Raw genomic sequence first — 25,836 nt, 5'->3', positions numbered from 1 at the left:
ACAAGATCTCAGGCACACCCTTTAGAGTAAGTCTACACTTTATCATCTGCCATGGGTAGATCATAAGTCACAGCACACCTCTCCTCTTCAAGCAGTACAATTCATTTTCCATATGAATATATATATACAAGTTTCATAAAAAAAAAAAAAAAAAAAAAAAAAGCAGCAAATCAGTATATTAGAATGATTTCTGAAGGATCATGTGACACTGAAGACCAGAGTAATGATGCTGAAAATTCAGCTTTGCAATCACATTAATAAATTATAAATTATAATAAATGTATAATATAAATGTAATAATTTTTCACATTATTAGTGCTTTATTTAATGATTTTTCTCTATTATAGATAAAATAAATACATCCTTGACCATAAGAGGCTTCTTTGAAAATCATTAAAAAAAAATCTTACCAACCCTGAACTTTTAAACAGTAATGCATATTTTTCTAAATCATTTAAATATATATATATATTTTAAATGTAACACTTTGAACATTTCAAGTTCTGAATCGATGCAGTTTGAACTGGACAGAAAATGTAAACTCATTCACCAAATAATTTATATATATATATATATATATATATATATATATATATATATATATATATATATATATATATATATATATATCATCCAGTTATCCATCTCCTCTAGTACAGAGTTCACTAAAATCCATAACTCTTGTTGCATATTTGTATGGTACGATGTCTATTGTTGCAAACAAAATGTAACAACTTTGCTCCCACCTGAATAACAGCTGAAGCATTAGCGGGAGAGAAGATTGGCGGGTTGTCGTTCACATCAGCAATCTCGATATTGACATTCACAGTGCTTGACTTGGCAGGTGACCCGCTGTCAAACGCTTGCACAGACAATAAGTAGCTGGAGACCTTAAGCAAACAAGACAGGAGGATAAATGTCAGGCAAAAACAGTTCAGAACGACTCAACTCTCGACAAATGTCTTTTTATTTTTTTTTTTTTTTTAAGAACAGGACTGTTTGCTCACCCACAGTCAATCAAAAGCCTCAATTTCAGCCCTACATTGCCTAATTAAAGACTTTATGGCTGATATAAAGATAATTGGCCAAAATCATGCAATGTCTCAGGAGAGTGTTTCGAAGAGCCACAGCGCAGGGATGTCAAGATTCATTAGCCAAAGTAACCGAGCTCATTCCAAGGACTTACCGTCTCTCTGTCCAGTGCCTTGTTAACTTTCAGAAGCCCGGTGACAGGGTCGATCCAAAACTGATTTCCTCGGTCCCCTTTCAGAATGGAATAAGTGATTTGCCCATTGATCTGACTGTCCAGGTCTTCTGCGAACAGCTACACATAACAAACAAAGATAACAAATCTATAAATTGTAGCACATTTGAGAGTAAAGAGGCTAAAATTCCCTGAATTTATATGGATCACGTAGCAAATTACACCCTCCTATGGTAAATTATATTACAGCCCAAGTACAAAGTGCAAATTAATATCTAATGCAAGTTCATTAAGGGGATTTATGCGAGCAATAAGCTTAATTATGTGCTAGCTGTGAAATTGAAATTATGTCTGCAGCTAATTAAATGCCAATGAGGTGGCTCGGCTAATGAGAGAACTTCACCCTCGTGACCGTCTCTCCGATGGCTATGTCCTCGCTGATCAGAACATTGTAGATGTCCTCGCTGAATGAAGGCGAGTTGTCATTGATGTCCAGAAGCTCTATGGTCACTATCGTTGTAGCTCTCAAGGGAGGAATTCCACCATCAAAGGCCTCGACATTCAAGAAAAAATCTTTGCAGAGCTCATAGTCAAGATCATCTGCCACAGAAATGATGCCTGAAATCATACAAGATATCAGTCAGAGTAAAGCCAATTCATTTATGTGAATATGACAGACAACACACTTACATAGATTACATATATATAATACAAGGCTTCTTTGGGATGCATTAAAAACCTGAATATGTAGTTCATGCACAATAGCAAAAAGAAAGTAATTCACAGCTGTGTCTCCAAGAGCTTAATTCTTCAAAAGTAAAGTTTTTGTCAAAACTGAATGCATGCAAGTGATACATGCTGCTTTATCTCAGGGTTTCCACTGACTGCCCACATCTTTTTAGGAGACAAAGAGTGCTGTCAGTAACACGTTTTCTGCATGTTAAGCACTGTTATTAGAGTTTTGTGGAGCATTCATAACTAATTTTCCCATTCGCTGCACGTATATTGTGCTGTTTTAATAGACACGATTTATCAAATCACAATGTCTTGTCTACAGTCAATAGAACTTCTTACATTTCTTTCAGTGATTCGTGAAAAAAGGAACGATAAATGAACTGACAAAAAACCTTTGTCTGTATTAGTCACAAGTGAGCTCCCAGAAGAATTCTAACTATTCTAACAAAACATTTTCAGTCCACAAATAACATTTTTATTTGCAGAAAACGTGTCTATCCGCCTTGCCTGTTGATTCATCGATGGAAAACTTTCCCAGCTCATTTCCAGACAAGAATCTATAGTAGATTTCTGCATTCACTCCAATATCTCTACTCCTGGCCATGACACGTAGCACTTTGGTTCCTACAGTAACATCTTCAGGCACTGTGACCACGTAATCTTGCTTTTGAAACACAGGTGGATTGTCGTTCACATCCAGAACAATGATGGTAAGGTCCACCTCGGTGGAGAGCGAGCCATCGCCCCCTGCTCGGTCAGTAGCCTTGAACCTGATCTGATATGAGTCTTGTACCTCTCGGTCCAGAGGCTTCTCCAGGATCACCACACCAGAGGATGGGTCAGTGGAGAAAACACTACCAGCAGAGTCAACAAGTGAGTAAACAATCTTCCTGTTTAGACCTGGGAGAAGGCATATTATTTTATTAAATTTTTGCTTAAATGTAAAGTAATTTTAAAAAATACATAAAAAATGAATTGATGATGCTTCCAAATTTTATGATGCAAAAAGGAACTTTTTAAAATAATTATTAGGTTTTTTTTTTTTTTTAATGAGCTGAAATTTATAGTTTTTAAAATCACATTGCAGGACTATTTAAAATAAAGTGGTTAATGCAAAATGGTCGGAAAAAAGAGATGGTCATCAGTCACAGGACCCCTTATACACTCATATAAACTTAAACCTAAATGTCACACATGTGAAACATCTACCTTCATCTGGATCATTAGCCCAAAGGCGTGTGACCAAGGCCTTGGGTGCTGCATTCTCATATACACTCGCCACGAACCGTGTGAAAGCAAATGATGGTGCATTATCATTAATATCCAGAATGGTCAGAGAAATTTCAGAGCGGCAGAACAGCCCTCCTCCATCTGTAGCCTGTGCTATCAACTTATAACCTGCAGTTCTCTCACGGTCCAATAGAGAGGCTGTCTTCAGTTCACCTGGCACCAAAATAGAGAGAAAAGTACAAAGCCTTATTAGCAATTAGTAATTACTAAATCACTGCCATCTCTCTAAAGATGCTTTAAACTTCTCTGTCAATCTGGAATAACAGCCAAACTTGTATTAAATACATCTGAAAACTTAAAAAAAAAAAAGTCTTAAAATGAACTAAAGCCTGGAACCCACTACAGTATAAAACTTTTCCAACACATGGATACAGAGAAAAAACGAGTATCATACAATAAATCAGATACTACTTAATACTTGCAAGTCCCTGCTAACAACAAACTTATACTTAAAATTTCTAAACTCAGCTCAAAATATCAAACATGTTTGATATGCTCAGACATAAATGAATCATAGTCTGAAAGTAAATAAATAATTATATATACACACATATACATATATATAGGTAAAACTGTAAACTAATAAATTTTATGTGGTGTATTCGTTCAAGCCTTAAAAAACTGAAAATTTTAAAGTCTCCAAAGTATAAAACCATATGTCAAAAATACCAGTTTTTGCGTCCATGTAAAAATCTTCATTGCCAAAGCCAAACAGAGAATACTGAATTTCTGCATTGACACCACTGTCCAAGTCTGTTGCTCCAACTGTCAGAATAGCAGTATTAACAGGCACGTCTTCTGGAAATGAGCCCTCATATTGAGCCTAAAAAAATAATGATGAAGATGTATTCAAATTGTGAATTCTTAATGCTTTTGCATACCAAAACTTCATTAACATCAGTAGGCAAGCTGATGTTAGGGTTATATGATGCAATCTCAAATTTTCCTTTCACTTTGGAGATCTTGGTGCATGAAGAAGATCTGTAAAGTTGCAAAGACTAAAATCTCAGATCCAAAGAGATATTCTTTATCAAAGTTAAAACTCTGCCATGCTCAGAGCAGACTAAGCTTGTCAGAAGGAGGGACTTTGTAGAAAATACCATAATTTACAGTATTTGAAAAATAAAGCGTGTCAACATATAATGTTACTCCAAATACAGAAATTATGATCTTTAAAAAAATCATCATATGACCCCTTTAAGCATGGTAGTTAACTTGGGCTGTGTGATATGACAAATGACAGCCTAACCTGATTGCAGATGGGGCTGTTGTCATTGGCATCCATGACAGTGACCTCCACGCCTATGCGGGTTATAAACAGGCCATCGCTGGCTGTGATATTGAGCAGGTATCGATCCTGCTCCTCTCTGTCCAAAGGCCGCTTCACGAAGACCTTCCACTCCCCCTGAATGGGAGACAGCGCAAATACACCCTTGGGGTTTCCTCCTGAGTCAAAAAGATGGCAATAGAATTGAAATAAATGAGCAGGGTAGATTAAAAAACTCTGTGATGGCCTGGACAGAGACCAAACCATAATTTCCATAAACACATTACAGTGTTTACTGTATATACTGTAAGGTATTATTGTTCCTTATGTTGAATAAATCAAACTGCATATACTGTATTTCATAAACTGAACACATCAAATTATTAAACACTTAGGGACACTTTTGGATAGGGTATATACAGTATCCCAAGTTATTGGAAACATTAACTGATCTTAATTATAACAATCTGTTCACATCCCCAGATGGGCTTTAAACAAAGTAATGTGACACACAGCAGATGGCTGTTTACTCATATCTTTTGCACACTTAGTTCATTAAATTAAACCCTTTCAATGTGATTATCATTCCAGGAGAGCCTCTGTGTGCCACTGAAAGATGGCCTACTTTAATACGCACCTGTGATATGGAAGCCGACAAGACGATTCTGATCAGAGCTGTCCCCATCACGAGTGCTCAGCACGGAAACCACCTCTCCCAGAGGAACACTCTCTCTCACAGCACCTCTGTAGTACTCCCTCTCGAGGGTAGGGGGGTTGTCATTAACATCTGTGATTGCAACAGTCACTATGGCTGTGGAGGAAAGTGAGACACCCTCACCTAGATCAGATGCAACCACGCTGAAGGTGTAAGATGGACACATCTCATGATCCAGGTCACCGAGAGTGGTGATCCAACCAGTCTTGCTGTCAATAACAAACATAGCACCAGCGGCAGATTTAGATTCACTAGCTTTGTCCTGGTCCTGATTTAGGGTTGGGCCAAGGTTGTAGTAAACCTGTCCGTTAGAGCCCCAATCGGGGTCAAGCGCTCGTACCTGGATAACCCGTGTACCCCTAGGCATGCCCTCCATAACCATGGCCACATAAGAGCTTGTTTCGAATAACGGTTTGTTGTCATTCACATCCAGCACCTTGACTTCTACATCAACTACAGACATGGACTCAACCATTGCCTGTCTCATGGTGGCTGCAACTTTGAAACGGTAAATGTTGATGAGTTCATAATCAAGGGGGTTGACAAGCCTTAGAAGTCCACTTTCTCTCTCAACCAAAAATGTCCCATGCTGGTTACTCTCCCCAGTCTCTCCATTTACCACAGAAAAGATAGCAGTCTGACCAGGACCTAAGTACACTGATCCCAAGACTGTCCCAACAGGTGTGTCCTCTGGGACCGTGTAAGAGTACTGAGGTTGGGTAAAGGAGGGAACGTTCACATCAGGTGGCAAGACATGAATAAATGCAGACACAAGGGAATGTTTAGCTGGAATGCCTCCATCAGAAGCTTTGACAAAAAAGGAGAGGACTGTTCCTCTAAGATGTGCCATGCTTCCCTTTGTGACCATCCAGCCACTATCAGGCTCAATTTCCAGCACATCCACTAGAGGAAGCCTTGTCTCACTGTACAACGAGTAGCTAACTCTGCCATTATCACCGAAATCTGGGTCCTGAGCCTGGATCTGAGTCACCAGTGATCCCATTGGCAAGTTAGCCTTCATGCTAACTCTATACTCTTTAGCCCTGAAACGTGGAGCATTATCATTTTCATCAGCAAGTATTACCCTAACAATGCAGAAGGATGCTCTTCCCCCACCATCGAGTGCCATTACAGTTAGCACAATGTCTCTGTTTACTGGGTCCTCTCTGTCAAGTTCCTGAGCTGTAGTTATCAGGCCATCGGCTCCAATGTAGAACTGAGTCTTTCCAAGATCACTGATAAAGGAATACATGATCTGACCAAAAATCCCAGAGTCGTTGTCTGTGGCACGCACCTGAATGACTCTGGTCCCTGCAGGTGCATTCTCGCGGACTTCAGCCAAGTAGAACCTTTGACTGAAGACAGGACTATAAAGGTTGGCCCCCAAGACTCGAATGTTCACCTGTGCAGTGTTCGTGAAGACCCCATCTGATACAGACACATTGATGTTGTATGCTGGCAGTATCCCCTGTCTGCGCTGTCCGGACCAGGAAATTACACCTGTCTGAGAGTCTATAATGAAGTTCATTTTCTCATCTCCTGAGAGTATGCTGTACCTCAGACTCTCGGCATCTGAGCTGTCTGCATCAGAAGCCTGGACACATGTCACAATGTGCCCTCTGGGAGCCAGTTCGCTCACAAAAGCTTCATAAAGTGGCTGGCTGAAGGATGGTGGGTTGTCATTCACATCACTCACCAAGACGGTGACCGTAACCTCACTGCTTTGGGATGGGGAACCATTGTCTGTTGCCCTAACGATAAAGCTGAAGCTCGGTGTGAGTTCACAGTCCAGTAGACGGGCTGTTAACACAAGTCCACTAGTGCTGTCAATTTGAAAGTAGTCTGTGCTGTTAAATCCATCAGAGAGGATTTGATAGCTAATTACACTGTTTTTTTCAGAATCCTTGTCAGTCGCCCAGAGCTGTATCACACTAGACCCGATCATTGAATTTTCTGGCAAAGTGGTGGTGTATGATACATTACGAAATGCAGGGCCATTGTCATTTACATCCACCACAAATATGTCCACATCTACTTCAGATCTGGCTCCAGTTAGAGTGTCTGTAGACCTGATCCTTAACCTGTAGTAGGGTGTGATTTCATAGTCTAAAGGATATATGACACTAATTACACCACTGTCAAACCCAATGTCAAATTGAAAGGCGGGATCCCCTTCCACAATAGTGTATATAATGTTCTGGCCCGCTGGACTGGTGGCATTAAGGCATAATATGGGAGTAGACACTGCAATATCCTCTCTAACTGTTATCCCATAAAAAGACTTGTCGAACACAGGCATGACCTTGTTCACAAGAGTAACTGGAAGCTCTACAACAGTGAAGAGGGAAGGGTAGCCTGCATCACGTGCAAGGATGACCAGTGAATATTCAACATTGGACAAGTCTGCATCCAAGGCATTTTTAAGAGTAAGCTCCCCAGTAAACTTGTTCACCTCAAAATGTGGATGATCCTCCTTAAGCTCGTAATATACAGCTCCATTTATCCCTTTGTCCAAATCCGTCGCAGACACTTGAAAGATGGATGAGCCAGGTTCTGCATCAACCTGCACTGCAGCATAATATGGAAGGCCAAGAAACTCAGGGGCATTGTCGTTAACATCCTCGACTTCTACTCTTACGGTTACTCTAGCAACTCGCAACTGGTCATATTCTCTACTCGCCTCTACCACCAGCTCATACAGTTCCTGTTGTTCTCGATCGAAAGAAACTCCTGTGGTTTGAATGACTCCTGATGTAGGACGAATTGTAAAATGTGTCCCTGCATTCAAAAGTGTGTACTTAAGTGGTTCATTTAAGCGGTTCCCTACAGCATTTACAATGCTCACAGTAGTAATGTTCACACTGTTCTCTGGTACAGATGAGGAGTATATGGTTTGACTAAATAGGAGGCCACTGTCAATAGCCTCCCTGACTAACACAGTCACAAGAGCTGTGCAAATGTACCGCCCATCTGACACTTTGACATTGAAACGATAACGGTCTTTGGAGAGTTTATTGTTTTTGACTTTGAGTATGCCTGATGATGAATCCATTTCGAAGTGCTCTAGGTTGCTATCAGTCAAGGAATACATCAGGTCAGTGGTCATATCTAGATCAGTGGCCTCTACTCTCAGAAATTCAACCCCAACATATGTTGGAAGAAGCAAAACAGTGTCGTAAGCTTCCTGTGAGAACTGAGGTGGAGAGTCATTGATGTTCACAACCCTGATTTGGACCTTGGCTGGCTTCTCTGCTGTTAGTTGAGGCCTGCCACTGTCCCTCACATTAACAGAAAAATAAAAAGCACTGAATGTTTCATAGTCCAATTTAGCTATAGTTCTGATGGAGCCTGTCCCCGAGTCCACAGTAAAGAACAGTTTTGCTGTGTCCTCCACAATCTGGAAGACCAGGAGGGCATTGTGATTCTTGTCAGCATCAGTAGCTTCAATTACCAGGGGCTTTCCATCCTCACTTATCACCACACTATTGATGGGGGCTGCCTCACTGATAGTTCCTGTATATGAGAGCTCCTGAAAAACTGGAGGATTATCATTTTCATCAACTACTTGGATACAGACAGTGACACTGGAGGCAATCTTAGCCATGTTTAGGGCCTGGATGACCAGCATGTATGAGGAGGTTACCTCAAAGTCAAAGTTCCTTTGAGTTGTGATGACACCTGTGTAACGGTTTATTTTAAACCTCTTTTCATCATTTCCCTGTATAATGTCATAAATCAGTGTGGTTCGGCTAATTGCACAGACCAATATGACAAAAGTCCCAATAGCCACATTCTCTGTGATCTCAGCCTGGTAGTCTTGTTGGGTAAACTTTGGACTTGAGAAATCAGACAATGAGATGGCGATCCTAGCAGTAGAGGTGCTACTCAATGCTGGAGTACCTCCATCTGTGGCTCTCACGGTGAGGGTATAAAAGCCCACAGTTGTAAGGTCTAGCTCTCTGGCTACTGAAATTATGCCAGATAGTGGATCTATTTCAAATATGCCACCAGCGTTGCCTGTGAAAGGGGAAAAAATGACAGATGCATGTCAGTTCATGATGAAAAAGGGTATGTTGGGTGAAGGATACATTGAAGATAAATCTTAAGATTTATGACAGGTTAAAGGAATGAGCTTATGCATCACACGCTGTTGAACAGGCAATCAGTTTTACTCAAAACAGCTGAACAATGGAAATGTTATCAGGGAGCATAATAAATTCAAGAGCTGAGAACACAGTGTTTACCTGCATCAATTGAGTAAACTATCTCCCCATTTCTCCCTGAGTCTCTGTCTAGTGCGAGCACCTGCAAAGCTGATGTTCCTGGAGGGGACGACTCAAACACTTTACTGTCATAAATAGTGTGACTAAAAAAGGGAGGCTGGTCATTGGCATCCACCAAGGTTACAATAATCCGTGCCAGATCTCTGTAATATGGAAATTCTTGATCTTTTACCTAAAAAAGAGGACGAGAGCCAGATTATCTAAAATAATATATACTGTAAAGAGCAGATACAGTCCACACTGATTAAAAAACTAAAAAGCTTTTCATTTTGTTCATTTTTCATGAACATTTTCATATTTATTTATTTTTGTTATTTATGATGTTGATAATATACTTAAAAAAAGTATAAATGTAAAAAAATATATATTTATAATAATACTTTGACATTTTTATTCGAAAATTCGAAAAGTGCAAATAGACAAGCAATTTTATTAGTGACCTCGGACCATTGGACCCCACTGTCTGACACGTGAAATGGTAGGTTTCAGCTTTGAAATCGCTAATCAAAATACATATTTAATAATACAAATGCTGTATCTCACCATAATAGTAAGGATGTGCTGAGTGCGGGTCTCATAGTCCAGTCGATCTGCTGTGTACAAGACACCAGTACCAGGATTGATCCTAAACATCCGCATGCTTGCCGGATCAACGCTGCCGTGGATAGAGTAGCTCAACTTTGCCCGTTCGTCCTTGTCCCTGGCCCGGACACGCAAGACCTCAGTGTCGGCTGGTGTATCCTCAGACACAGAGACTTCATATGTACGCTCAGAGAAAACAGGACTGTTGTCATTGCTGTCCAAAACCTTAATGTAAATCTGTAGATAGAGCAGACAGAGAGACATTTGTAACTTTTCACAGAGATAATGATCTCATTTAAAATAGATGCATGAATAATCTACACTGCTGCAATAGGTACTAATGTCAAAACAGCTTAAATGAGAATTAGAAAAAGCACATGCTAGAGTGACAATATAATGTGTGTTTCTGAGACACTGGAATATCTGAAGACATTTTAGAGAAGATTATATAGATATCTCTTCCACACAGCAAACTTGTATTGATAAAATTTGATAAAAGCTAGCACACTGCTAAAAGCCTTACAGACATTTCTCTCTTAGATATTTCAGCCACACCAGCCTGTATTACTCTTTATGCTTGTTTCTAGCAAAGTAAGCAGACATCTGTTAGGAAAAGTTTCCAAGAGGCTTGTATAACTAAATATATACCTGTGTAGTAGCGGTGTCTGTCCCATCTGTCACCTGTACCGTCATGTTGTATAGTGACTGTGTCTCTGCATCTAGAGGTCTGGCTATCACTATGGTCCCCATCCCTCTCTGAATAATACCATCATAGTTACCTATTACACCAAGAAATCACAGTCAGCATGAAAAAATAAAAGTGACAGAAAATGCTTTGCATGCACTTATTTATCCAATGAAGAAGTAAAGGTATAGCAGAAAATCTCAAGGTAAAGAAGATCAAGGTAAACACTCTACCCATCGAACTGTAATGCAGTTCTTTGAGTAATATTTTTTTTTTTATGTTTCACAGTGATTCAAAGTTTCACAGCTTTCAAAACATTAATGGCTTTATGTTGGGATCTTTTCCATCAGCCTCCGGTCTCTTATCTTCAACTCCCACAAACATCTGTGTCAAGTTCAGGCGTCTCCACTGCAGATTCTCAAATCATTAATTCAGGTCCATTCTGACGGATAAGGGCAAACTTTCAGAGCATCTTTAGTATGCATTGCATGCATCTGCTCCAATTCCACTCAATTTCCACTCCACTTAAGTGAGAGCAGAAGACCCAATGTGTGGATGGTATATCAGCACTCAAAGTGTTTACAGGATTGAGCGCTTCACGTTTGCCCAGCAGCAAATGGAGTTTTTAAAGCGAGTATCTAAAAGTATCAGATAAACAAGCCAACCCTTCACGCTTAGGAAAATAACTACAAAATACTGACAGTTAGCCTACCACTATCAGAGGAACAGTTTCCACCACAGGAGCTCTGTGGGATATAAAACATCTCCCGGGACATTCTTCCACCTTCTCAGAGACAGATCCAGATGAATGGACAGAAAAAGAAAACAGAAAACTGACATTGTCAAAAGCTCATAAAAATAAAGCTAAACAAATTCACAAACAACTATTCTTAAATGCTTACTCGTACAGGAATTTTCTAAATTTACACAAGCCATTCCACCGTGTGGGACTACATCTGCAAAGCTCAGCAAAATCCCAAATACTCAGCGGGTTTAATCAAAATCTTTAAATTCATTTTAGTTGACTATCTTAACCATCCATGCATCTTCAACTAAGAGTAAACAGTATAGGTGCAAATGATAAATATGTATAAGAGCTGTAAGCAATAAGTAAATGGAGTAATTCATTGTCAGAATAGTTTACCACAGATTTCCACTCCTTTAAATTACATTTACATTTACTCATTTATCTGCACGGTTTTATCCAAAGCAGCCGAGGAATGCTACAACACAAGCGATTCATCCAAAGCAGACAGTAACATCAGTAATATCAGGGACATTAAAGTGTGCAACCTGACTTAATTTATAACTGGTACTGCTGCATTATTGATGCTCACCAATGATGTCGAACCATAAAGGAGTTTCAGTCTGCCAAACCGAGACCACTCCAACCGACGCATACACTTTGGCACTTTCCACCACTGTGAAGTTGTAAATGGCTGTGGTAAATCGCAAGGCTAGTGGCGAGGGCACAGGCTTCCGAATCCATTCGATATGCAAACGGGCTGTCGACCACTTCTGAGGGGTCCCATTGTCAATGGCTTTTATCTGAAAAAATATGAAATAAAAAAGGCTGAAAATTTTATACTGTTTAAGCTGCATGTGGGAAAAGCCTTTCATTAATATCCATTGACTGAAGTGGCCATCTGTTTGATACTTTACAGTGAGTATATCATAGCCACCAGCTGTGACCATCTTCCTGGAAGACACCATGGCTGTCTTAGCATCGATTACGAATTTGCCGTCATCATTTCCATCCTCGATGCTGTACGTGAGATCTGCATTAGACCCTTCGTCTCGATCATAAGCAAAGACTCTGTAGACAGGATCACCGCGTTTGTTACGGTCCCGCTCCGGAAGTCTGATGCGGTAAACGGACTCTTTGAATTCAGGCGTATTGTCATTCTCATCCTGAACATGCACTATCACCCAGACAGTGGACTGCCTGAAGATCCCACCTCCATCCATAACTGTAACCTAGATAAACACATATAAACAAAATGATGGTGAAAAATGCACAGCTTTTGAAGATAAAGCAGGCAGTGCATTTTCATTTCAGTGCCTATATATTCAATTTTAACAGGCCAAGGAAGCTGCAAATAGAGTTTTTACTCTGCACGTACGTTTCCTTCTCTCTTCATATGTTCATTTCTACACCCACGCACATATCTTTTTACTAATTTCTTGAATGATTATATAGATTACCCTTCACAAGGGGGGGGGGGGGGGGGGTATTTGAAATAAATTAATATAATGATGAATTAAATTCATCTAATGAATAAAAACATTTATAATGTTACAAAAGTGTTATATGGTGTTTTTTATTATTTTTATTCAAACACATTATGGTTCACCACAAAAATATGAAGCAGCACAGCTGTTTTTAAAATATTTAATTAGAAGAAATTTTTCTGGAGCAGTAAATCAGAATATTAGAATGATTTCTGAAAGATCATGTGACACTGAGTTATCATGCTTAATATTCAGCTTTGCCGTCACAAATGTATTACAGTTTAAAATACATTAAAATAGAAATTGTTATTATAATTTTTTCTAATATTATTTACTAGTTTTACAAAATTTTTGAGATCAAATAAATGCTGCCTTCACAGCAACATCACATATCTCTCTCTCAAAGTTATCCAGATAAATAATACTATAATGTCTATAAATAACACTGTCCCTACTCAACCTCTATTTTAAAATAAATGAATAGAAAAATACATCAACACAGACGTATTCTTTGGAGCTGGATATTCTCAGAACTTGATCAGACAGTGGCCACAAAATAGGGGCCAGGGGCATTTTACACCACTGCAAAACTCGCAAGCAGCAGATCATGAAAGCCTCTAAAAACTAAATCTTTAATGGTCACCATCCACTACAGCGGCACTCGCCGGAGACACTGATGCCTGGGCCGCTGTCAAAGCAGGTGCCTTCAGGCGCTAGATGTAGGATATGAACTTTGAAACTTGCTGCCGAGTGAATCATCATTTAGTGAACACAAAAATCAATGGCCCTCATTCCACTCAGGCCATGTAGAGCAGGGATCACAGGAAGCCACACCCATCCCATTGATCAGATGTACTGCCCTTATTGTCTGATCAGTAATTTATGAGCTGATAACCAGACTGTGTGAAAATTTTGGTGATAAAAAAAGTGTCCTTGGTCAGTATGCGCTGACTTTATCTTCTCTATCACTTATAACGCAAATATAGACAAGTCATTTGCTGTACTGCACCTTATTATAAGACATTAGGAATAAAAAAGCAGAGGGAAACACCGTTGCCTTTACTGTACATCCTGCATGTGTAGATCCATTCCTCACTCAATATTACAATGATTCTCCTTATTTCCAATTCAATAGTGACAAGGGACAAAATGACATTCAGCCTAGTATGGTGACCCATACTCGTGCTCTACATTTAACCCTTTCAAAGTGCACACACAGATCAGTGAACACACACACACACACACAATGAACACACACCCGGAGCAGTGGAGCTGCGGTGCCCGGGGAGCAGTTGGGGGTTCGGTACCTTGCTCAAGGGCACCTCAGTCGTGGTATTGCTGGCCCGAGACTCAAACCCACAACCTTAGGGTTAGGAATCAAACTCAAACAGATCAATAAATAAGTCAGTGTGTATCCTGTCTGACAATCAATAAAATTCTTGCTGATGGGTAATCATTTTAGCCTGTTCTGTAGTTACTTCATAGTTTCATTACTACTTACATGACTTAATTTTATGAACTAATAAAACTTCCCTTAAGAATCTATGAATCAATGCATTTGCTCACCCAAAATTAAAAACTATTACAACTTACTTGCATTCATGTCATTCCAAACCTGCATGTTCTTATTTATTTCTTCAGTTTAATAAAAAGGAGGAATTTTAAAGAATGGAAATGCTCCTCTTTACCATACACTGAAAGTTAATGGCTGTCAAGCTTCAAGTCTTCAAGTTTTTTTTTACGCTTTTTCGAAGCTTCAAAGCAAAATGCAAATACAGTATACTAATCAGCACAAGTCTTAAGCATTGATAATAATAAGAAATGTTTCTTAAGCACCAAATCAGCTTTTTAGAATAATTTCTGAAGGATCCTGTAACACTGAATGCTAATCAGCTTTGTCATTACACAAATAAATTAAATGTTAAAATAAAATGGTGATATCAAGATGGAAGAACCCAAACTTAACTTCAAATGGAAAGCATCATTAATTTTCTTGCTTGAATTACTACTTTTAAGGTACTATCTGACAGGTAAAGAAGCATTTAGTACCTCTAGGAAGTGCTCTGCTTGTTGCTCTCTGTCCAGTTTCCTTGACGTGGTGGTGATGAGTCCTGAAAAACATAATATATATATATATATATATATATATATATATATATATATATATATATATACACAATTTAATAAGCTACAAAATTCCATGACAACTATGCAATGAAAGATCTGCAACAATCAGCATGGAAAGCCGCTCCACTCGACAATGATTAATAACATGTCAGAAAGGATGCATAAATTTACACAACACCTTTTCTTTACTGCAGAAAAAAAGATCAGCTCACGACACAATGGCCTTTGGCGTAAACCCACAGATGGCATGTGGAGAATGCATAGGGTTGTTTTTAAAACCCAAGGTGGTTTTAAAAACACTTCAGTGCAGACAGAACAGCAGAGATAGTGAACAGGAAGACATTTCTGAATACGAATGTTTCCTTAAGGCACAAGACATCTGGATCCTGTAATCTGAAGGTAAGTAATTTTAAGTAGATCTATGGGTTTGACGACAATTCCTGCTGAGGACATATTGACAAGCTGTAGAGAAGAGGGCTTAAAAATCTCTAAAAGAAATATAGACAAAAATATTTACCCATCCTCATCTCGTTCAAAGCCCATATGGCTTTCCCTCTTCCATTGATCATGAAAAGAAAAGTTAAAACAAGAATAGTTTTGGACTATAGTGTAAATCAGTAATTTCTCCTTGTGTTCCACAGAACAAAGTAATAAAATGATATAAAAAGTAATTTTCTAAAAATCTGTTTTTTATACACCATGTACAAATGTATTCCAAATTTCGTAATTTTGAAGAACAACTGCAACCATTTTAGCACAAGTTCCCATTATCTACCTAACATAAATCTATTGTATGTGCTTTCTGAGCCACTGATTCTCTGTGAAATATAACCATGGCAACAAAAGAACTCCTGATGGCACAGGTTGCATTGCACTGGAATCCACAGTATTCCCTGATGTGTGTCATCCAGAGAGACACAATTAGAGAAATTAGAGGAGCTATGAACTCACAGAGCTGATGAGGGACTGAAGCACAAAGAGGAAAGTGTAGAAAAAGGATTTTCCCTCATAAGCCACACATTTAAATACAGTATAAAGAGATTGTTGGGAGGTCATTTTTAAGGAATAGAATTTGTATGACTCTGAGATATGGCTCTGTTAGAGGCAACTACTCTAAACTAATCATCAAACACACACTCTCGATTTTCAGGGTGCAGTAATTGGTTGCCGGCTTAGTCACAGCACATTTGTTTTTATAAAAGAGCTCACAATGCAATTTATCTTAACACTTTAGGCTGAGTTCAACAGAAAATCACAAAAAGAGAGCTAGATAAGTGGGGAGCAATTAATATCAGCTTTTTCCCAGCAGTGGCTGAAGCTAAAGAAGAATCTATGACTGCAGTCCAGGGTCAAATTATAAAATGTTCAAGGATTGATACTTTTGAGTTGATTCGACCCATACTTTCATTTCCTTCTGCATTTTGCTTTTCATATATTTCATCCTTGAACACTCATACCAGTTCAAAGGCTTCCACATGAGTGAAATACAGTATTACCTCTCGGCTCACTACATATCAATGCATGCACACACTCGCTTACATCTCATTATATATATTGAGTCAGATTTATTGAGCTTAAACCTCTGTATTCCAGTGTAAATATGTGATGCTGCATGCTAACTTGGAGGGATTTGCTGATAGTAGAATAAAAAGCTTTCCTGCTGGCAACCAAACCTTGTTTAATGAATTCACTGACTACAGCTGCATACATAAGCTCCCATGACTCACTTCTCCAATGACAAGGAAAGCAGCACCTCAGTGTAATCAGCAGTGCAGCATGCACCCAGCATGCCATGAGATCAGAACTCTGCATGTGTGTTAACACTTCACACTAGAATGTCCTGACACTGATTACAGTCTGAGCTGCTCAGTTTGTTTAGTAGTACTTGTGAAAGCATTCGTGAACATGATGGAGAAGTTGGACTGGAGGAGAGTGCACTGAAATTTCAAAGGAAAAAATGATCAAAGATTATTTGCCCACAAATTCAGAGGGAAATAAAATTATTATTTATTATATATGTTATATAAAAATGTAAATTAAAAAATGTAGTATAATCACATGTATATATTACTAAATTTGCCTTTTTATATTAAAGATGTAAATGTCTAAATGTTAATGATACAAATTCATGCGGTATAATCTCATATATATATATATATATATATATATATATATATATATATATATATATATATATATATATATATATATATATATATAACTAATTTTTATTTGTATATTAATGTAATTGACAAGTTTGTGCAGTATAATCTCATATACAATATATGACTACATGTATGTTAACCTGTTAACCTGCACCCAGTTGCGGGCATCCTCAACTCCCCGTGTTCACACGTTTCAATGTTTACGAATAGATTAAATGAAATGGGACAAAATTAATCTTGAAAAACTATACTGTGTATCATTATAAAGATCTAAGCCTCAAGCATTGACGACAGATCGCTGTTTTTTAATGGAAAGCTTATAAAGACTGTATTTGCTGCATTTGTGTAAGCAGTACACATCGAAACATGAAGAATGAAAACGCAGTACATACGACGTAATAACAAGTCATAAACGCATCCACAGCTGTAAATCCCGGTTTAGTTAGAAAGGTAAGGGTCCACTGAATGACATCTCATGGAGCACGTTTAGTCCAACGAAGCAATAAAGTTGTAATATGGATCATAATTCTTTTGTTTACGTTTCAGGTCTTCAGCGAAAGAACTGTTTGTGTCCGTTATGGAATAACTCACACTCAGAAACTGCGTCTTGGTAGTAAAAAAAAATGCATGGTTTTGTAGCGTACATTGTCACAAACAAAATGAGACGATCCACAAAAAAAGTGAAAGATAGGCGAAAGATAGTATATTTGAATTCTGGCGCTCCCTCGTGACGCGTGCTCTGACGCACCTGTCATCTGATGGAGGCGGAACTTAGCGATCACTTTTTTCTTTATTTGTTTTATTTTTCAACAGTTTTCATATATGTGAGAGTGTATTTTATGTTGAATGTGCCTGTATCTGCATGATTACCATCTGTTTGAATGCAAATCAGCTCGCTATTACTGTGTAATCACAATTATCAATGTAAACAGCATCTATAAGAATAGAGAGTGGATTATTGACTTTATGGCGCATTCATATTATTACCATCTCTATAACTGGCCATCAGCACATCAGCACGTATTTTCATTGCAATTCATTATAAATGCTGCATTTCTAGCAATCTCAGGATGTTCTGTAATTGGCATACAAAGTTAAATAGTTTTTTATTTTTCTTATTTTTCTTACTCAAATTATTCTTATTGTATTTCTCTATTGCCCAAAAAAATCACTTATACGATGTCTAAGTTACTGTCTAGTGTTTTATAATTGAAAAAAAAAAAAAAAATGCAGTGGTATGTTTAATGACTAAATAGTTTGTTGAAGCCTTCAATACAGTTGGTAAATATTTTTTGTATGGGGGGGGGGGTTGACTAGACATATATAAAAAAATATTTGCAGGAATCTCATTTTCATGATATCTTCTTCAGATTTGAAATAGAAACTCATGAGACATGTTTCTTTATACCCATTACTTTTCTAGATTGCTCCAGGACTGTTTTCATGTATTTTTATTAGTGCTGTCAAAATTAGCGCGTTAACGCATTCGATTAATTTGAAATATTTAACGCGTTAAAAAAAAATAACGCAATTAACGTGGTTGCAGTTTTTTTTATTTCCAGTTGTGGCCTATGTGTGTTCAACGTGCAAAGAAATATGGTTAAGACCAAGGAAGGACTTTTAGACGGAAAGTTTCAGTATAAAACTCTGCCGGATTACTCTTCAGTCTGCCACAAGAAACATTACTCTTCATTTAGTCTGCCACAAGAAACAGCAACATTAAAATCATGAACTCTAATGTCATTGTTTAAAAAAAAAAAAAACAATGACTGTAACAGTGCGTAAATCAAACCTTTCTGTAACGCTAACGTTAATAAGCTTAAACGAAAATAACGAAATAATTGTGTAGCGGAGTATTTTTTGTACACAGTGCCGCGAACTGTCAATCACTCCTGTGCGCGTGCATCACTGTCCTCCTCACAGCTGCAGCAACTTGCGCTCTCTCTCTTCATCAAGCTTTAAAACAAAAAGGGGACAAAAAGATCATATTGTCTTTGTGCATAGGCTATAGATTAATTAGATAAATGAATATCTAAATTTGTGCCTTGCCGTCTACGGTATTTTTTTAGAACTTAGAAAAAAGATGCTGCAGCCAATGAACAGCCAGCGGGGGCTGCAGGACGACTCAACCTCCGCAGACAGTTTTTAATGTTTATCAGACAATAAATACTCAAGATTTTGCTTTAGTATAACTCACAACGAGTTTCACACACCTTCTCCGGACATGTTGAGTTGTTGACACTTAACAGTGGGAAAAGCGACACATGCGCTATTCACTTGTATAAATTAAGGGTGAATGGGTAATGTAGTTTCTGCTCTGGGTGGGATGAATTAGGAAGCTTGCATTGTGAAGGGCGCTCTGAAAATCGGCAATGCAGGTAAAAGATTAAAACCTCTATTAAAACAGATGTCCAAATGAGCGTACAGGTACGCTACAAGCACGTTCTGGGCGCACGGAGAGGTGGCGGTACGCTCAAGAGCTATATTTGGAAGTGGCGGTACTGAGTACTGGTGCGTACCGGCCCACTTAAAGCACTGGCAATGACTATACTTTGGAATTTTTTTGCAGTCCACTTAGAATTCAACATGGAAATCATTTTTGTTTTTTTTATTGGCATTGATTGTTTTGAAATTCAAATGGTACTTACATGCCTGTGTTTTTATTTCTGTAATAAATATGGCTTTCAAGCCAACAGTTAATTTGGAGGATATTGATGGTTTATTGCAGGTATGTTGTTTACATGAGAAAATCTGTGTTACAAGTTAAACAAAAATTCCAATAAACAATCATATTTTGAATTTAAATAGTTTCTTTGTCTTGAGTTTACATTAATTATTTACATTTTACATTTACATATCCAAAAAGTTTCAGTCTTTTAATTGCGATTAATCGCGATTAATCGCGATTAATTTTAAAAAATTGTGCGATTAATTAGTAAAAAAAATTTAATCGATTGACAGCACTAATTTTTATATATAAAAAAAGTTGGTAACACTTTAGAATAGGTAACATTTGTTAACTATTAACTATGACATTTCTCTCAATAAATTCTTAGTTTGCTGCTTATTAATAGTTAGTAAGGAAGTTGTAGGCTTAGGTATTGGGTAAGATTAGGGATGTAGAATAATGTCAAGTAGAATAAGGCATTAATATGTTCTTAATTAGCACTAATACATGGCTAATATTCTAGTAATATGCATGCTAATAAGCAACTATAAGTGTTACCTATTCTAAAGTGTAACCAAAAAGGTTTTTTTAATCAGTGTGGTAAAAAAAAATTAAGGCATCTATAATCTATAAAAACAACAACTAACAAACTGTTTTTATTACCTGTGTTGGAATCAATGGAAAAGAAGTTCTGAGGATTCCCAGCAGAGATTCGATACATGAGACGGCTATCTGAGGCAGTAACGTCCGGGTCCTGGGCTTGGATCCGGACCACAGACACATCTCTGGGGGAGTTCTCCATGACGTATGGGTGGTAGATGGCTTCAGAGGTCAATGGTGCATTATCATTCACATCCTCCACCTGGATAAACACCTCAACAGAGGCAGAGAGAGGCACCACGCCACGGTCCACTGCAAATACCGTTAGCCAGTAGGAATCCTGAGTCTCACAGTCCAGGCTTCCAGAGGTGTAAATCATTCCTGTAAGAACAGAGAAAAAACATATTTAATATCGACCACCTGTTTGATGAATTCAACAAGAAGTATTTCACAAACTCTGTGAGCTCTTATGACATTTTTTTATGACACATCAATCAGCACTCTGGCCTGAGTCAGCTGGGAACATTAACTTATTTTACAAGCAATCTATAACTTGGTATGTGATTCAACTATACATTAAAAACGTTCAACCCAACCATGAGTCAAACTTTCGTGTCAAACTTGATCAAACTGTGATGTGCCTAACATTTTGAGGAGATTACAGTCAAGCTGAAAGATTAATGTTTTTGGACACACTTCCAGAAACCAGAGTCAGTTCAGCAGAGTGTTTCAAAACCAGAGCTGGTGTGGTCTGCCTAAAAGTGTAATTTGTCCTCAGATTTTCTCTGGGGAAATTTACTCAACTGTCAACGATACCTGAGACCAACCCAAAGCAATTCAGAGAAAATGCTTTTTTTTTTTTTTTAAAGGTTCATTCTCTTACTACAGTCTATTGCCCACAACTCAATTGTGAAATGATTAGATGCATATGAAATCATCAGCAGCAATAAGTGATTCAGTGTGGGAGTGAGCTACACAGAAATCATTGTAATAGGGGTCAAAGCGGCTAGTTGTCACAAAAGGTTTTCTACAATTTACTGTAGTCTTTCTACATATTGTCTGAATGCAGTATTTCCTGTAGATTTGCTTATTTTGTGTAGATCAAAAATGTAAATTACATTAATGTATTCATTATTATAGTGCTATAAATTTAATATGCTAATTAAGTGATAAATTCTCATATATATGACAAATTACCAGATGATTAAGTCTTTAATAAGTGCCTCTTAATTTTGCTAATTAAATCCTTAATTTTTTTTAATAAAAAAAAACATTAACATTTTACCAAATACTGATATATGCAATTCACTGTGATTCCTAAGCCTAATTTAGCTGTAATTAATTGTAAAAAAAATTAAATCAATTTGGAGCCCTAGTTATACAATGCATAGGAAAAAAATACTGTGGTAATGCAATACATGAGATAAGTGATACAGAAATTTACTGAAGTGAAAAGTGTGACAACTAGCCCCGGTTTACTCTTTATAACGTTGTGTCTTACAGTCTGTTTCCATTTTCGGTGTAATACAGTTACACTTTGCAGGGGATATGTTTGCTAAGCAGACAGATTTTTAACTAGTGGTGTCCAATCCGAACTGACATCTTAGACATACCACTAACTTTAGATGGGCTGGGAATCCCACCGCGGGGTAAAACTGAGCTCAACTCAGAGACTGTATGACCTTCAGGTCTAAAGCACAGCACATCTAATCATTCCTGACCAAAGTGCTGGCTCTGTCATTCTGTGATCAGGAGTACTTCGACACTGCATCAAGGGCACATGTAAATACGATCACTGATAGGAAGGGGTGTCACTGACAGAATGACCCATTTTGTGGCAATGCGATGTGTTGATCAGTCAACCATGGCAAAGAACAAAACCACCCGGCCGTGAAGTGATTCAGCCGAGGGGATTCCGACTCTCACAGCCAGCATAAGCTGGGAAAAAGAGGAGAACTCACACAGCATGCAGGTCCCTGATTCTTACTAAAACCTTAAAAACACTGAGAAGTAGGACCCCCGAGGGGACAAACACACAAAGGATATGGGTGAAAACTAAACAGGGACATCTGAAGCTGACTGAATGGTTGCGCAGTGAACTAACACAGTGTGACAGGTCATTTTGCCTGGAGGAAATCTGTTGTATTCTCAATACACACCTTCAAAGAAAGACAAAACCAGTTTCCCTTATTTTGCTTTTAATCAACCTGTTAAACAGAGAGCAATGCCACAAAACATATATACGAGGCAGACAAAGATTGTTTTAAAAAGTACTTTGGCCTTATTCACTAATAATTTTGTGTATGTTCTCATGCAAAATTTCAGATGGATTCAGAACAGATGTATGCGCAGATAAACTTACTCTCACCCGCATTCTAATGTTGAATCTAGATTATAATGAGGCAGCACTTGCCCACAGCTAGTAATTTGCATAAAATATGCCCAAACTATGACCTATGACCCAAACTATGTCCGTGCATGCCATAAAAACCCACAAGGGATATTACTAATGTATTTGAAGTCATAGAATAGAATGTGGAAATATCGTGAGCTTGTGAGAGACCTTATTTCAGGCATTTAACCAAAAACCCATTCAAAAATCCAATCAGGAATTGGGAGTGATAAAATGTTTACTCATTGCTGGGTTTTGGCCTACAAAAATGTCACCCCTGCAGCAATCTATTATCAAACCAGTTAAAAACGCAATAAACAAGTTTTATTGTGTTTTACGTGATTGTGTTGCGGATCTGTCATTTGCCAGCTGCTCTTGTGTTCAATCTCACTTTTACTTTATTTACACTAAATTACAAAAGAAAACTGATTTTAGAAAAGTTATTAAATCAACACTAATGTATTATAAAAAATAAAATAAAATAAAGGTTTCATAAAAAATCAAATATTAAAAATGTAAAAACTAATTGTGTAAAAGTCAAGTTCATATCAAATATAAAGAGCATATATATATATACAGTATATGAGAAATATTAGAGATTTTAAACATGTACATGTAAAAATATTATCAATGAAAATAAACTTCTTATTAACTCTTCAGTCTTCCTTTGACTAATCAAAAACCCAGCAGAAAGAAATTAAAACTTTAATTCAGGACATAAATAACGTTAAGGCATTAAGACTTTCAGATAGGCACTAAATAAGATTGGTTCATTTGAAGAAGGTTATCAAGCTGAAAGGTTTATTTATTATCAATTGTCATAAGATCAGCAAAAGTCAACACGTATGAACCTGGCACTTAAATGATAAGCATTTTGAGCTAAAAATTGAAGCCTTTCAGACCCAAACCAGAAATGAGGGTCAAATGAAAAGCATACCAATTAATCTAGATAGTTCCAGTTAAAGTGAATTTGATATATAATACAGTAGCTCACTAATGAGCCGTTTCTTCTGCTTTTAAACATGATTTATTTAACTGCAAAAGGAGTAAACTGGGGTCTGAAATCTTATTACATTCACATCTTGCAACTCAGGGAAAATAGGAAACATAACATATCCCTGAGTAAACAACCTTTGAAATTTGTAAAGATGTATGAACTTTTTTTGAAACCATACATGAGATATATATATATATATATATATATAGCTATATAACCTCAGTGCAGAAACAAAAAGTTTATGTCATCATATCACATTACACACTTTAATCATTTTTTTAAAGCCAAACTGCTATAAATTTATAGGACACACAAGCAATTAATGATCACATTTAGAATACAGCACTCAACTTCTATACATTCATACACTGAGAAACCACATCAGTTGTGTCAGATATATGACAGATGGCATTAAAAAGTGACTCTACAGACCCAGACATGAGTCCCACAGTTTCTGATGCTGAGGCAAAGAAATTCTACAAAACACGAGACCTGTTCCAGCTCAAATGAAAGAGAAACAGATTTACAGTAAGTGCCTGATTTTGTAAAGCATTTTTGAACACAAGAAACTAATTTGCTGTCGCAAAAGGGACTAGAGCAATGCAAATGATTTGACACACTGCAATTGGCTTTCAGCTGATTGTGAATCTCAAACCACTGATCGTGTCATTGAAAGCAGCACTAAATCCATCTGCTTAATTAGCTTTACAAGCCATTGCTTTTAGCATTTATCATTATTCAAGTCAACCAACAGGTGTGTATTATAAACATCAAGGACTGCTTATGGATCTAGAGAAAAAGTAGAAAAATCAGTGCCGTGTCCTTCAACTGCAACAGATTTAAAAGGATGATTATGTGTTTTGTGGTTAGCAATATTACAAAGAGGACTCAATTATCCTCTAAGAACTTGCAAATTACAAAAAATAACCATATCAAATGCAAGTCACATTGACATGCATGCTATTTAGTTTAATTGCTGATGTTTTGTTGCAAGTAAAACGGTACTCATAATGCAATTTCATAATATTCATAACATACGGTGTCACCATTTTAATTTCAAATTCCCTGAGAAAAATTGTAGTTAATATTTTAAGACGTAAAAAAGTCTAATATTCATAGTTTGTGCTGAATTTAGAACATAATCAAGCAGAACTAAGCCATCAACTCATCCTTCATGTCTACAAACAAGATCAAGGGCAGTTCTTTTTATGCCAGGCGTCATGATTTGGAGGAGCTAACAAGCATTGTGCCTAAACATGCTGAAAAAGCATTTTTCTTGTTCAGCATAAATCTTTTCCCTGTCTCTTACACTCTACTCCAAATCGGCATCTTTGTTACGGTCTGAGAGAAGTTTCCTCTGTATGCCGTGAAGGAATCAATAGGAAAACCCTTGATATCTCCCCTGAATTACAATCAAAGTTCAAGAGGTTTGTAAGAGGAAGCGGGCTTGTGGTAACGATCCTCGACTCCCATATGCTCCAAAAATATGTCATCTTTCAAAAAGCAAAACATCTGTCTTGTGCAGTTTTTGGGGAGGTTCAGCACAAGCAGCCCTTTGCATAGGTGTCAGAGATTTTGACATAAAGGACTTAACCTGACTCTGGAGAAAAAGAAGCCAAATCTCAGAGGCAAATTAGAGTTGAACTTGTTTCTCGACAGGCGTCTGAGTGAGAGTGCACTCTGATTTATTTCCCAAAGTGTGGGCAGGAATACCAATGACTGCTCAAAGCAGCAGAGCTCTCTGCCGATAAGGCCTTCATAAATCCCACCAGCTTTTTTAGTTCACTCTTGCATCTGAGCAATGAGACTTTGTATATAGAAATCACTTTACATACACACAACTTCAACCCAACACATCTCAACTGGGGACCAAGATCAAGTGGCTTTGATTTCT

At 37.7% G+C, this 25,836-nt stretch overlaps 1 protein-coding gene across 1 annotated transcript in view; it reads right to left on the bottom strand.

Annotated features, from left to right (window-relative positions):
- The window catches only part of LOC128021197 (protocadherin Fat 3-like), a 50,399-nt gene that overhangs the window by 20,454 nt on the left and 4,109 nt on the right, over positions 1 to 25,836 (bottom strand). The window contains exons 2-17 of the mRNA XM_052608225.1: positions 20,617 to 20,934; positions 15,043 to 15,104; positions 12,424 to 12,738; positions 12,099 to 12,309; positions 11,474 to 11,545; positions 10,725 to 10,855; positions 10,038 to 10,313; positions 9,456 to 9,666; positions 5,134 to 9,228; positions 4,479 to 4,675; positions 3,899 to 4,052; positions 3,149 to 3,382; positions 2,447 to 2,839; positions 1,608 to 1,822; positions 1,187 to 1,324; positions 747 to 890 (exon numbers count right to left, since the gene is read on the bottom strand). Of these exons, the coding sequence (XP_052464185.1) occupies positions 747 to 890; positions 1,187 to 1,324; positions 1,608 to 1,822; positions 2,447 to 2,839; positions 3,149 to 3,382; positions 3,899 to 4,052; positions 4,479 to 4,675; positions 5,134 to 9,228; positions 9,456 to 9,666; positions 10,038 to 10,313; positions 10,725 to 10,855; positions 11,474 to 11,545; positions 12,099 to 12,309; positions 12,424 to 12,738; positions 15,043 to 15,104; positions 20,617 to 20,934 (7,166 nt within the window). The remainder of the gene's footprint in view (positions 1 to 746; positions 891 to 1,186; positions 1,325 to 1,607; positions 1,823 to 2,446; positions 2,840 to 3,148; positions 3,383 to 3,898; positions 4,053 to 4,478; positions 4,676 to 5,133; positions 9,229 to 9,455; positions 9,667 to 10,037; positions 10,314 to 10,724; positions 10,856 to 11,473; positions 11,546 to 12,098; positions 12,310 to 12,423; positions 12,739 to 15,042; positions 15,105 to 20,616; positions 20,935 to 25,836) is intronic.

Source organism: Carassius gibelio, chromosome A10 (assembly GCF_023724105.1).
Source record: "Carassius gibelio isolate Cgi1373 ecotype wild population from Czech Republic chromosome A10, carGib1.2-hapl.c, whole genome shotgun sequence".
Taxonomy (NCBI): domain Eukaryota; kingdom Metazoa; phylum Chordata; class Actinopteri; order Cypriniformes; family Cyprinidae; genus Carassius; species Carassius gibelio.
Note: the sequence above shows the minus strand (reverse complement) of the source record. Positions and strands in the feature narration are given on the sequence as shown.